General features: G+C 32.4%; 1 protein-coding gene across 1 annotated transcript in view; it reads left to right on the plus strand.

Annotated features, from left to right (window-relative positions):
* The first annotated feature begins 258 nt into the window (after positions 1-258).
* Positions 259-15,929, plus strand: part of LOC127727562 (U6 snRNA-associated Sm-like protein LSm4) — a 30,062-nt gene continuing 14,391 nt past the window's right edge. The window contains exons 1-3 of the mRNA XM_052234778.1: positions 259-309; positions 11,931-11,972; positions 14,740-14,838. Of these exons, the coding sequence (XP_052090738.1) occupies positions 307-309; positions 11,931-11,972; positions 14,740-14,838 (144 nt within the window). The 5' untranslated portion in view covers positions 259-306. The remainder of the gene's footprint in view (positions 310-11,930; positions 11,973-14,739; positions 14,839-15,929) is intronic.

Genomic DNA, 15,929 nt, shown 5'->3' on the forward strand with positions numbered 1-15,929 from the left:
ATTACTGGTCAAGGTATAACGACTTATTATCGTAAACTAAAACAAATCTCTCTAATAACCAAAAAGAAACATGTCAATTAAAAACAAATAAATGATTGTGATTTTGTCATCAATGATAACTGAAGTTGCCTTTTAATTTTATATTTCGATTGTTGACAATTAAACGAAATACAATTAAATTAAAAATGGTTTGAATATTGGGGAACAGACAAGCAAACAATTTAGTACATTACGTCCTTCCTTTATTTGCAGGTTCCTAATCATACCATAAATGCACCGGCAAAATCGTAGAAGTTTCGACTGAAAATGGTACCAATTTTGCATTTTACTGGTTTATTTCTACATGAATTTATGTTTCAGATTCTTAAGAGAAAGAAATGTTTTCAACTTGTTAATGTAGACTATTTATTTGAAAACTCATAATTTAGAAAGTGAGTTCCCAACACTGTCTCGTCCTAAACAGGCATGCAATATTATAATTTTGCTACTGGACGTTAAGGAAACATCAATCAATTCAACATTTTCCATTGTATTTTCATTGACAAAGGACAAGCAACATACGTAAATAATGAAATTCTCTGCAATATACTTGATTAAACGTCACGTCTATGACTAGTTAAAGTGAGCATGTAAAAATGAAAATGTTGGAAAAAAAAAAAAAAAAAAGAAAGATTAATTTTTTTGTTATGAATTATGTTAAATTGGCAAACCTACATGGTACATGACAACACCTACCTTTGTCAAATTGTACTGAACCTACTCATACTTTTACCAACTTGTTCTTCAGTCTTCACCAACTCGTACCAAGGATTTGTATAGTTAGATAAACAAATCCTTGCTCGTACCCATTGCTTTTTACTTGTCCGAGACATGTAGTACATGTATGTCTGTCTCTGATCTAGGCCAAACTTAAAAATATTTTGGTTTGCCCAAACCCTACCCAAAGGTAGAGACAGTGGGTAGGTAGGTAGGCATTTTCTTTTTTTTTTGACAAAGAGAAATTGAAGTGTCAGATGTTTTTTAGTCTTCATGCCTATCAGATTAAAAAAAAAAAAAAAAAATTCACATCAGGATAATAAAAGATATTGAGTAGGCAGCTATTTTCTGGGTAGGTAGGATTAGGGCAAACAAACACATTCTTTTTTATGGCCCTAGTGGTAAAATATGTTTAAAATTTATTGGTTGACTTTTTTTTTGTTTCGTTCTTTTTTTTTTTAATCAAGTTTTCGAGTCCACTGTTTAGCACGTCGGGAACATTACCTTATATGGATATGCATAAATTAGCATACTAATGTCCTCGAAAATATAATTTTTTATTTACGCAATTTTTTTTACCTGGGTCAGGAAATAAGATTAACAGGGGCCCAGTAGCCAATGCTACTGGAAATTTGGCTGGGCCCTAACTTTTTAACAGAATATTCCCATATGGTCAATACAAAATTTTCACATTTTGTCAGTTGGGCCCCTGGAGTGATATTTCAAAGCTTATTCCTTGTGGGTTTTTGACCAATCCACTATATGAGTAACAATGCATGATGGACTACTACATGTTGATGATCTATCGAGAGCATTTGTTATTTACTGAAATACAACACTTTTTTTCATGCATTGCGAGATTAACAATTTCGCTTAGTTTTTCATCTTTTGTATCTACATTTATAGTCCATGGTATAAAGTATTTGTTCCATGCTCAGATTAACAAATAGCTGTTTCTATGAGAAGAAACTACTCGAGTGTTTGAATTACCTGAAATATAGTCATTCAGTCTCTGATTCATGATTTTTTATTATTAATTGTTTTGGCTTTTAACTAGCTGTCAGTAACTGCGAGTACTCTCAAATCGTACTTTCTTGTTAATTTGACCTGTTGATACTAGTTGTAATGCTTTTTTGTTATTTAATGTTAACATGGATCTTGTCTACATACCAGCTTTGATTATTTGGAATTAATACAAATTTTCACTTCTTCGTACTATGAACATCAAAATTATTTCATTTCTCCTTAGATAATGTTCTTGCACCTGTACAGGAAATTTTATCTAGCACTAATTGTATAGTTTTATTGTTGATATTCACCCCATATGTACCAAGTGTTAGATTAGTTTTATTGATATTAAAGAAATTTCTTGGTATTCCTAAACGGAAGATTTTATCCACACAGAAGAAGAAGTATACTTAACAACAAAATTATTTCCATTTACCTGTGTATAATATGACGCAGTTTTTTTCAAAAGTGATAATTTTCTAAATATTGTTTAACATTTCACAGTGGTATCATACTTTAACTTTGTTTCAACCTGTTTATTTACTTTTGACCTTAGTTATTTATCCCTTATGATTTTTATTAACTATGTATTTGCATTCAGGTATCACAGATAAAAGTTATTCGTTCATTATGTGTTAATTTACGTTTTTTGATTGAGTTAAGCCTTCCAATTGATATTTTATAGTGTGTCTTTCTATGTTGTGATGTTATACTATTGTTTCAGAAAAAGGGAGAAGGTTTGGTACTATTAAAACGTTTAATCCTGCTGCAAATGTTTGCACCTGTCCTAAGTCAGGAATCTGATGTACAGTAGTTGTCGTCTGTTTATGTAGTTCATACGTGTTTCTCGTTTCTCGTTTTTATATAGATTAGACCGTTGGTTTTCCCGTTTGAATGGTTTTACACTAGTAATTTTTGGGGCCCTTTATAGCTTGCTGTTAGGTGTGAGCCAATGCTCCGTGTTGAAGGCTGTACCTTGACCTATAATGGTTTACTTTTATAAATTGTTACTTGGATGGAGAGTTGTCTCATTGGCACTCATACCACATCTTCCTATATCTAATTAATATTATTGATGATCAGATATTCGTCAACAAGACAGCAACGAAACAACAGTGAAAAACATAATTACCCATAAGATGAACTTTTATTTGGATAGATAACTAGAGGCTCTCAAGAGCCTGTGTCGCTCACCTGATTCTACTTTGGTTTTGGAAATCATGTAAAAATAGATTAAAATCATACCAGATACCCTAATAATGATTGAGGCCAAATTTGGTTTAATATTGGCCCTGTAATTTAATTTAAAGCAGAAGACTTTTGTAAAGTTTACAGAAATTACCAATAAATTCATTGAAATTGTAGAACATGACTATAAGGACAGTTACTCCAACAAGATGTCAATTGACAATTTTGCTCATGTTGACTTGTGTGTAGATCATCTTTTCTTGATATTTTTGCAGTTTACAGTAGATCTCAATCTATAAAGATACATGTATTAAGGTCTTCATCAGCACCTCATAAGGAACATTTATGCCATGTTTGGTTTCATTCCATTCGGTGCTCCTCTAGAAGAAGCATTTGTATGTACTTTCCATAGGGTCTTATGTTAAATTAAGTCCCCTGCTGGCGGCCATCTTGGATGATGGATCAGCTTCAAAGTAACAACACTTGGTCAGCACCTCAAAAGAAACATTCATACCATGTTTGGTTTCAATCCATTAAGCGGTTTTCTAGAAGAAGACATTTGTATGTATTTCCCAAAGGGTCCTATGTTACAATAAGTCCCCGCTGGCGGCCATCTTGGATGATGGATTGCCTACAAAGTTACAATACTTGGTCAGCACCTCATAAGGAACATCCATGTCATGCTTTATTTCATTCCATTTAGTGGTTCTCTAAAAGAAGACATTTGTATGTATTCTATAGGGTCCTATGTTAAACTAAGTCCTTCTCTGGTGGCCATCTTGGATGATGGATTTGCTACAAAGTAACAACACTTGGTCAGCACCTCATAAGGAACATTCATGCCATGTTTGGTTTTATTCCATTCAGTGGTTCTCTAAAAGAAGACATTTGTATGTATTGTCCATAGGGTCCTTTGTTAAACTAATTTCACCCTTGGTGGCCATCTTGGATGATGGATTGGCTTCAAAGTAACAACACTTGTTCAGCACCTCATAAGGAACATTCATGCCATGTTTGTTTTCATTCCAATCAGTGGTTCTCTAGAAGAAGTTCAAAATGTAAAAAGTTAACGATGACGGACGCCAAGTGATGAGAAAAGCAAACTTGGCCCTTCGAATAGCCTCTAGGAACAAAGGAAAAGAAATTGAGAGCATAATTCCCCTGTTTGCATATTTCAGTTTTTTTTAATTTTTTTTCTATCTCAAACTGTTTCCTTTGTATACGACCAAAAAATTTTGCGTTTGTATAATGCTATTGTCGTCGTCGTTGTCCGAGGACACATTTGGTTTCCTGACAATAATTTTAGTTTAAGTGAATGGATCTCTATGAAATTTTACCAGAAGGTTCAATACCACAAAAGGAAGGTTGGGATTGATTTTGGGGGTTATGGTACCAACAGTTGAGGAATTAGGGGCCAAAAATAAGCATTTTTGTAACTTCCAGACATAACGTGTGTGTTAGTGTATGGATCTCTCTGACATTGTACCACAAGGTTCCATATCTCAAAGGGAATGCTGGGATTGAATTTGGGGGAACTTGCCTCAAAATTTTAGGAATTAGGGGCAAAAAACAAGCATTTTTCTAGTTTCAGGACAATAACTTGTGTGTAAGTGTATGGATCTTTATGAAATTGTACTACAAGGTTCCATATCACAAAGGGAAAGCTGGGTTTGAGTTTGGGGGTTATTGCCCTAAACGTTTAGGAATTTGGGGCCCAAAAACAAGCATTTTTCTAGTTTCCAGACAATAACTTGTGTTCAAGTGTATGGATCTCTCTGAAATTGTACTGCAAGGTACCATACCACAAAGGGAAGGCTGGGATTGAGTTTGGGGGGGGGGGGGTGAATCATAAGGGGGTTCAAAAAAATTTTGGGGGGGGGGTTTCCTTTTTTTATACGACCGCAAAAAAAAAATTTTTTTCTTTAAAATTTTCCATTTTAAATTTGTTATTTCTGATTTATATATAAAAGCAAATAATAATGATATGGTTTGAATAGGTAAATTAAAAAATTTTAAGTTCTTAGACCACATTCATTCTGTGTCAGAAACCTATGCTGTGTCAAATATTTAATCACAATCCAAATTCAGTGCTGTATCAAGCTTGAATGTTGTGTCCATACTTGCCCCAACTGTTCAGGTTTTTTTTAGGGTTCATATTTTTTTCTTCAAAAAAAAATTTTTGGAGGGGAATTTGTTTTGAAATTATTTTTTTTTTGGGGGGGGGGGGGGGGGACAAATTTTTTGGAGGGATTTTTTTTTAAAAATTTTCCATTTTTACATTGATTATTTCTGATTTTTATATAAAAGCAACAAATACTGATATGGCAGGAGATACACACCAAACAGGTTGTGTAAATTATTATATATAACAGATTAAGTAAGTATTGTGCAACAGCACAGTATTGAGCTATAGCACAGTATTGAGCAATAGCACAGTATTGCGCAATAGCAAGAAATTTTCAATTGAAAATAAATACAAATCTTTTAACCAATTTCAATGGGATTAAATTAAGTCTTTAATTTTTGGGAGTTCTAACCTTGTATTACTATTTTGGATATATTGGGCCCCATTTTTAAATTGGTCCACATTGAGGTCCAACGGGTCCAAAATTAAACTTTGTTTGATTTCATCAAAAACTGAGTAATTGCGGCTCTATGATATGCTGAACCTTATTGTGCATTTAGATTTTTTATTTTGGGCCCTGTTTTCAGATTAGTCCATATTAAGGTTTAAAGGGTCCAAAATTAAAGGAGTAGGCCCAGTAAGACCCCTTTTTGGCCACAAAATATAGCAGTTTTACAAAATTGTTAAAATGTAAATTTTAAGCTATTTATTGGAAAGAAGAATACTTCTGTTACATAAATATGTGCTGTTTTTGACAATACAATGCACATGTATCGGGTACTAGCGTCATTAAGTCATGCTAAATTACTGAAATCTTCGAAATTTTCGCATTTTGGTTAATTTTTAGACGGTTTTCGTCTGAAATGGAAGTGGCCGCATTTGTGTTCATTCTTAATATTTAAATTTAAGTTGTATTTGATGATAATACATAACATATATAAAGGTTGAGAATGAACACGGATGCAGCCACTTTCATTTTTGACAGAAACCATCTGAAAAGTGACATATTATGGCATATTTGATAGATTTTTCATATTTAAGCTTGAATTTGAGCGTCTTTAATGACTAAATCAGTTCAAATCTTTCACATAAACTAATTGAATCGACTGAAGTAGACACTTAAGTGTTTAAAAAGTGTCCAAAATCTTTCATCAGATGAACCTGAATTTTGAGGCCAAAATCGGCCCTTACCGGACCTACTCCTTTGTTTGATTTCAACTAAAATTAAATTTTTTGTGTTTTTTTATATGCTGAATCTAACTATGTTGTTAGATTTTGGATATCAGACCATACTAGGTAAATTAAATGTCCCATTTCAAATTTTTAAGATCTTTGACCACATTTATTTGGTGTCAGAAACCTATATTATGTCAAAAATTTGATCACAATCCAAATTCAGACAGTATCAAGCTTGAATATCGTCTCCAAACTTGCCCCAACTGTTCAGGGTTCGACCTCTGCTGTCGTATCAGGCTGCGCTCAGTGAAGCATTTTATTAATGTTTGCGATTATATTTCTCTAATATGAAATCTAAGCCCTGATGAGCATCAATGCGACCACTATGGAAAAAAAGACTCGTGTTTATTTAAACAATTTCGAATTTCAATGTTTTTGGAATAGCATTAATTATACAGGATATAAAAAATCCAAGAGTGTATATATATATATATAGAGAGAGAGGCGTGCAACCGATTTAACGGGTTTCAAAATCTCAAATAATTTTTATACTGGATACAGGTCACTTCATTGGAAATTTCACTGTTTCATGTGAAATTAATGCACAGGTAAAATGGACAACACGTGTTCAACTACTTTTACAAGGCCAAAAAGAAAGTTGAATCTTGTATCCAGTAAACAAATTTTTTTCAATCTGAGCATGCAAATTGAAGACTATGTTTTACATTTTACATTTAATACATTGGTGGTACAAAAATATTTATTATGTGAGTCCCAGACACTATATAGGTAGACAGTTTTTCCACTAATTCCATGTGTTTTTGAGTGGTAGTAAACTCCTAGTAGCCCACAATGCTTTGTAGTTCATTGAATCAATTGGTTATTTTTTCATGGCCATGTTTACCTTGGAAATTACTATGCAAATATATACTGACGTCAGAAAATGTAGTGATCCTGACCTGTTTAATGACCACTAATTAGTATGTTTTATGATTATAGTTTGAAATCAAAATATCTATATTTCTGTTTATTTCCTTTAATTTTATATGATAGAAATAACTACTATATTGCACTGAAAATTGAGTACAAGTTAGTAAAAATATGAGTTAGTAAAAATTGGGTACGAGTTGGTTGAGTACAAGTTGGCAAAGGTACGAGTTGACATGTATCAAACCCACATTAGTTGTCCACATCAGTCTTGAACAAGCCAGACACGGGATGAATTTTGCAGGACATGTCTGGAAAATCAGACCATTTTGGAAGCCATGTCAGATTGAAAAGTTGTCTTTAAACTGATAAAATCTAAAATGTGACAGGTGATACATGTACATGTACCTGATGAGCTCCTTGAGGTTATTGGTTTTTAAAGTGGATTAGCTGCTTGTTTATTTTACTTACCCTCACACTTTTCAGTAATCACATGTACAAATTTATGGGAAACCATATCCTAAATGACAGTTTGAGGAAGATCCTCATAAACAGGTATTATCCTATTATATGGGTACTATACCCTAAATCAGGTACAGTGGTACACATTGACTTTGTATTCATTATAATGGCCATCATGGCACACACCATGTAAATGGCAACATTTTTCCTTTTAAGATCTCAGTTCAAATTAGAAGTGAATAAAACTAAATGTCCAACAAAATTATAATTTGTGAAGACTGTTAACTTTTATGCAGATGATAATTCAATCATGGGGTCTTGTGACAAAATGTTGCCTATTACATGAATATTTGCACCATTATTACAGCAAATATCTTGAAATCCAATGTTCAATTTTATATTAATTTAAATTGATACTTGTTTTGGGATATGATACCCTTTTAATAAGAGGATCGCCCCCAACCTGTTTAGTGTTATAATGTTTTGTAAAAAATTGCAGGTACATTTAACTGCACTGCCTTCAACAATGAGCAAAATACAATGTATGGTAGCTATAAAATGCCACTGAATTACAAAATGTGAAGCAATTCTCAATGACCTTATTTATACTACAACAATACATGGAAAACTAGAATCACTTCATAGATTAATTTTGTAAGACTTCAGTTTTTAGGCAAAACATGTACAGGGCCCATCGTTTTTGTGGAAAATGCTTAGATTTTCGTTAGTTCTCAACTACATGCAGTTTATTGATCAAAAATATTAAGCAAGTTACAGCAAGTACAATTTGCCAACTAAATAATTTACCATGTTGTTTGTCTATATGAACGAAACCTCTCATGTAAATATTGATTTGGTACTTGCATGTGCTCCATATTTCTTACTTCAAAATATGTGTTGAAAAATCAAATAAACACAATTTCATATAGCAGTCCTAAGTATGAAATCGTTCAAATTATAATGGCATATTGTTATTCTAAACTGTTTCCCAAAATTGATCGCCCTGAAGATCATAAAAAACAGTTTATTAAAATAAAGTATGTCAATAAAGGTTTTGATTTTGTAAATATTGCCGGTATTTTTAACGACCATTCTGTTAAAGAACAAATTCCGGGATATTTTGATAATACTGAGCTCCCTCTTATTTGTTATATTTACAAGAAATCTACCTGGAAATTTGTGTTTAATTATAGCCAATTGTGTAAAGATGTTAATATCAGTGAAAATACACCTACTTCATGTAATTGCAGTAATTCTGATTACATTTATGGACCCATTTCCCATGTTATAACAGGAGATCTTAACATCGTTCAAGACCGAGAGTTAAAACCATTCCTCAGTAAAGGACCTAAATATCGTCCCCCGTCAATTATTAATTGGAATGAGTGTCGTAATATCATCCACGACTCACTCCATACTTACTGTTTGAAATGGATAAAACGGGAAAAAGCTGACAAAAAATCTTTGGACTCTTTTTTTAATTCAGTAATGAACATAGTTGATATACGTATTCAACATTTTAAAGAACATTTTACTCTTAACAATAACCACAATAAACCTATTTCTCGTATCAAACATAAACTAAAAGAACTAGCCAAGGAATTTGTTTATGTCCCGGCCGATAAAGCTGCTAATAATATTATTATTGTTTGACGTAAATTTTACATTGAGGTTCTGAAAAAAGAAATCACCAATTCACCAACATTCCAACTGACTCCATTTTCAGAAAACGACATCTGTAACAAACAAAAACTTTTAGCTACTGCTTTACAAGCAGAACCAAATACAATGAAAGTCCCAACTATGTATTGGCTTCCGAAGCTACACAAAACACTTTATAAATATAGATTTATTTCGTCTTCAAGCCATTGTTCCACTACTAAATTGTCTATTCTTCTTACCAGTACACTTGGTACAATCAAAAACCTGATAATAAATTGTTCAAATAAGGCCTTCGAAAATAGTGGAATTAATTACTTTTGGAGTGTCAAGAACTCGTTGGAAGTACTTGATAAATTACATGCATATATTGGTGATTTTGAATCTGTTCAAAGTTTTGATTTTTCTACCCTATATACCACATTGCCTCACATTCTCATTAAGAAAAAATTCACACACCTAATTAAATGGGCATCTAAAAAGTCAGAATGTGAATATATATGTTCAAACTCTTTTAGGTCATTTTTTAGTAGCAATAAACAAAAAAACTATGTCAATTGGACATGCTTTGATACTATATATGCCCTTGAATTTTTACTAGATAACATTTTTGTTCGCTGTGGAGATTCCGTATATCGTCAGGTTATCGGAATTCCAATGGGGACTAACTGTGCACCACTTATTGCGGACCTTTTTTTGTATTGCTATGAGTTACAATTTATGACAAAAATCAGCAAAGACCCATCGAAACAACATCTGATACACAAATTTAATAATACTTTTAGATATTTGGATGATATTTTGGCTCTCAATAATGACGACTTCAGTATGTATACTAAAGAAATTTATCCTGTTGAACTTACTTTAAATAAAGCTAATACTAACAATGACCACTGCCCTTTCCTCGATCTTGATATCTATATCATTAATGGAAAGCTTAATACTAAAATATATGATAAAAGAGATGATTTTTCATTTCCTATCGTTAATCATCCATTTTTAGATGGTGACGTTCCCTTGTCACCATCTTACGGTGTTTATATATCTCAACTTGTACGATTCGCTCGTGTATGTAGCAATGTTTTAGATTTTAACGAGAGAAATTTATGTATTACTGAAAAATTATTACACCAGGGTTTTCGATATCACAAACTAGTCAAAACATTTACTAAATTTTATCATCGGTATAAGGACATCATTCGTAAATATAGCTCAACATGCAGACTTCTTATACGTTCAGGTATTTCACATCCAATTTTTTATGGAAATATTCTTTATAAAGCACAAAAATGTCAGTATTCACCTCTGAAGCTAACAAAACCTTTAAATAGACTTATTAAGAAGGGATATAGTTACGATACTGTTGTCAGGTCATTAAAGATTGCATATTTTGGCGTTAATATTGATTCACTTATAGGGTCTTTGCATCGGCACTAAACACATTTATTTAAAAACCAGTTGTTGGCATGACACTGGTTATGTTCTTCTCATATATGTTATGATGGTATGATACTAAACCCCTAACGGGAAGGATTGTGCCTGATATTCATATGATGAAGACATAATCTTTCAATCAGTTTAATTGAAGTCTGGAGCTGGCATGTCAGTTAACTGCTAGTAGTCTGTTGTTATTTATGCATGTTATGTATTATTGTCATTTTGTTTATTTTCTTTGGTTACATCTTCTGACATCAGACTCGGACTTCTCTTGAACTGAATTTTAATGTACGTATTGTTATGCGTTTACTTTTCTACATTGGCTAGAGGTATAGGGGGAGGGTTGAGATCTCATAAACATGTTTAACCCTGCCGCATTTTTGCGCCTGTCCCAAGTCAGGATCCTCTAGCCTTTGTTAGTCTTGTATTATTTTTAATTTTAGTTTCTTGTGTACAATTTGGAGTTTAGTATGGCGTTCATTATCACTGAAGTAGTATATATATTTGTTTAGGGGCCAGCTGAAGGACGCCTCCGGGTGCGGGAATTTCTCGCTGCATTGAAGACCTGTTGGTGACCTTCTGCTGTTTTCTGTTCTATGGTCGGGTTGTTGTCTCTTTGACACATTCCCCATTTCCATTCTCAATTTTATCCTCTCTCGACTTCAAAATCTTGGTAAATTTTCATAATGTTTTTATATTCTTTAGGGTAAGAACTTTGCATATAGTCATAAACATATATGTTTAAATCACCTCATTTTGTAATTAATCAAGATTTAGGCCAAGAAGAGCCCTTAGTGCACCTCCATTATTTAATTTTGACATTAGAAAAATACCTTATGAAATACACTTTGTCTAACAGACAAAAAGCCAAAACAGAATATTTTAACCTTTAAAAGATAGAGTTGTATACATTTGTAATTTATTCTGAGGTTTAGACATTCAAAAAGTATCTTTGTATGACAGTGACTGCCAAAGTCCTTTCTCACAATTTTGACTACAAAGGGAATATATTTGTAGTTAAACATGATTTGTTGATGGAACTACAGATCTACTTTTTTCAGTGGTCCATTCCCTGTGTTAAATGTACCTGGATACAAATGTAAACAATTATATTTATGAAGAAAGATTTTTACATGTAGGATGAATAAAGTTATCATTATGTGTTAGCAGAGTTCTGTTTTATTTTTTTCAGCTGCCTTTGTCCCTGTTGCGGACTGCTGTAAACCATCCTATGGTAAGTCTCACAATTTTCTCTTCTAAAAAAATAACTGAAACTATCATTTAAAAATTCTGTCACTGTTCTTCTTTGTACATTTTTTTACTGGTCAGGATCATCTGTAATCCAGTATTTTGGGAGCTAAGCTGTCTTGCAAGTAACCATGGTAACTGTAACACAGACATCAAACGTGATTATAAATTCAGTTACGTATACATGTATCAATGGGAACTCATTTCCATGCATCCCTCCGAATTATTTACCTTTTTAAATAGTTTAAATTCATACAACAGAGAAAGAATTTGGTGGTCAACCTGGCATATCTTTCCCTGTTCTTTTACACTTGAATTATATGGTAAGTCTGTACAGAGCTTCCTGCTTTGTTATTATCATCATCTCAGAAAGTAGGTCTGAAAAAATGAGCATTCCAAAGGAGCGACATATCCATTTTTACAGGGATTTACAGTAATTTTAGTTGATTGTAAACAAAATTTAAGCTATGTGTCATTTAGATAAACCCTTTTTCTGTTCTTTAGTGTGTTCATATTTGGCAAGAATATTTAGATGTGTGTTGAGGTCCATTGCTTAATAACTGTAATTTATAAATTCATTTAACAATGATATTTTAGTCACCTTGACCTACATTTTATGCTGCCAATAGGATGAATTTGATGAATTTTTGTATTAATGTTAAGATGCGATTTTATGGGACCTATGATAATATATATCAGTGATATGTTGACATTATATTTTGTTTACTATGACTTAAATGTCACAATCAAACAAATTTTGTTAGTTTAGCATGTAAAGATCCATTTTGAAGATTTGATAATGATATTGTACAACCACAGTCCTTTATTTATGTTTGAGGAATGAACATTTTGTATAAAGCTGACTAGTAATGTTATACTGTGGACATTTCACTACAGTACTCATATATGATCAAAATAATTCCATTGTATTTAGTAATTATACCTCAATAGGAATGAAAGTACTACTTAATATACTAGACATTTCAACAGACCACAGCAACAACCACAAATTGACATCTCTGACAAAAAACTATACAAAGACAAGCAGCAATAAACATTAACATCCATATTTCTTGCTTGAGGAACTATGGTTTGGTTCATATTTTGACCCAGAGATAGACATCATTAATGGTATTTTAATAATATTTAACTTCTACATTATTAAAATATTTTATTGGTCTGAAACATTTGGATCATCATTTTGATTGCATTTAGTTTTGCCTTGAGGTGTACATTGTATTTAAAGTGCAAGTTTTTCACATACCGGTAGTTCTTTTAAGGCAAAAAGCCACATTATCAGTATTATGTAATGCACTTATTTCATATTCATAGTTGCAGACAAGATGCATAATATAAATAACATGTTAAATTTACTAACAAAATATTCAAAGTTTTAGTAATTAAAAAAAAATTTGACACCCAGAACAAAGTACCGGTATGCTAAACCCAGTGATAAGGGGCCATAAGAGCAATTTTTTTAATTGAGGTGTGAGCATTTGTTCAATTTTAAGTCTTCCCTGTGACTGAGTTGTAGCCTTCATAAATGTTTACACAAATCTCTGAAACCAGTGGACCAACAGTTTCTGTGCAATAACTTATGAACTGTTCAACCAATGCTTTTCAAAATTTGATATTGACGATTTTCACTTTTACTGTTCAGGAGTTATGGTCCTTGATAGACTGGAAAATGGCACTTTATGTCGTTTCTGGCAATATCTTATGAACCTTTCAACTAATGCTTTTCAAATTTCATTACATTGTTACTGATGACAAAATGGAGGTCAAGCCAGATATTGACTATTTTCACTTTTACAGTTCAGTAGTCATGGTCCTTGATAGATGTGAAAATGGCACATTATATCATTTCTGTGTGAACCTTTCAAACAATTTTGATATGTTGTCACTGATGACGATGTGGAGGTTAAGTTTGATATTGACTTTTTTCACTTTTACTGTTCAGGACAAATGATTTTGGTAGAATGGAAAATAGGGACAGAAAGTGGCATTTTAAACAAGCCTAAATGGCTATATATTAGAATACTTCAGTTTCATTCGTACAAGCTGCTCTGTTTGGTTCAACAATGGTCACCTTTAAAATAATAAATGGACTTGTCCTGCTAGAAACCCAACAGCTGTTACTAATAGAGCAGATGACTTCAATAGAGAGAAACTGAATAAGAGCAGTAGACAGGAGCTTATTTTATATAATTATGAAAAGCAGGATAAAAATTGGCTTATATTATTGAAGAAATTGATAGTTAAGATACATAACACATATGTGACTAATAGTGTTTTAAATTGTCAAGAAATCTCAACAAATAAATAAACTTGTGTAAAAGAATGATTAAAAAGTATTTAATCATATTTGAATCCCCCTTTGTTTACCATAAAATAAAGACATGTGCTAATTTTAGAAGAAAATCTATAAATCTAATATTTTGTAAATATATCACATATTTGTGTTGAAAAGGTGTTTAGGACAAAAGATTTTTGGAAAAATATTTTAAGAAATTTTTGGCATTAACTCAATACCTTCTATGAAGTACTAGTAATTCTTTTACCATTTTTCTGTTGCATGCAATATAAGAGGACCAAACTTCCAGCAAGGGATTACATTGCAATATTCTTACTTTAAAGGGTGATAAGAGTACATTCTCCTTTCTCTATAAAAATTTCCTACACTGTATGTCTATGGACTCCTGAGATCTCTGTAAATGACTTTGTGTTAAAACAGCTTCTTGTATTTTTGATAGTTGGTGGAGTTAAAGAATGGAGAAACATACAATGGACATTTAGTCAGCTGTGATAACTGGATGAACATCAATCTCAGAGAAGTTATTTGTACCTCCAGGGTAAGTTAATATATGCAAGGTGGTAATTAAGATAAAAATATACACACAAAAGAAAATGATTGATTGATGGTTGATTTTAAATGCCATTTTCAGCACTCTCTGTACTGGTATTTCATAGCAGCTAACTTTTATTGACCTAAGGCAGAAAAACTAGCAATCCTAGTAAAGATTGGAGTCGATCCCACCTTGCAAGGAATGGGGTTTGAACTCTCTCCCTTGATGTTGACAGGCTTTTGATCACTGTAGATGAACTACTCAGACCACTCTGCCACCTAGGCCCCCCCCCCCCAAATTGATATTACTTGACTCCTTGATCAAAGCCCCAAAAGACTAAGGGCAATGCTGCATGAAATGGATTTCACAAATTTAAAAGTCTTGGCTACCATTTAAAGAGTGCATGTTACAGTTTCACTAATAAGATTTATTTTTTTAAATCATTTTAAGGTAAAAATGAAAGAGGGTGTGGGATAATTGTCAGTGAGGCAGCAACCAAAAAATACAATATAGATGTAACCTTAAATGAACTAGTGCCAACCCGATTATAGAGCTCCTACTGACAACATATATGACAGAATCTAAATGTTTTTGGATGTTGATGTAGTCTATAACAATTGACATTAATGTGAAAGTCTGTTCCCTAGTCAAAAAGTCTTTTTAAAACTTACACCTCATAATTCTTGTTTAATTGTCTTTCATAAATGATTGTCGGTTGTTTAACATTCACTGACAAATCTTTCATGCATATTCAGGTAATATCTTTATGGTGGAATTGGATAATAACAAAATATGTTTGTTTGCCCTAAATTTACACTTTTTTTAATGGATAGGTAATGAAATAGAGGAAATGTTGTATTTTTAACATGTTTTTATCCCTGATTTTCTTGTTTGAAATGAAAACCCGATGAGGAACTTTTAAACCTATGTCATCTCATATACAAAATACATATAGATCTGATTGAAACTTGACTTCCAAATTCTTTTTTAAGTGCTTCATTTTGAATTAGCCATGTTCAGTGACTATATTAATGAATCTATACATGTCATTTTTGTTGAGCCTGCGACTTTTGTTGCAGAAAGCTCGACATAGGGAT

Source organism: Mytilus californianus, unplaced genomic scaffold (assembly GCF_021869535.1).
Source record: "Mytilus californianus isolate M0D057914Y unplaced genomic scaffold, xbMytCali1.0.p SCAF_1, whole genome shotgun sequence".
Lineage (NCBI taxonomy): Eukaryota > Metazoa > Mollusca > Bivalvia > Mytilida > Mytilidae > Mytilus > Mytilus californianus.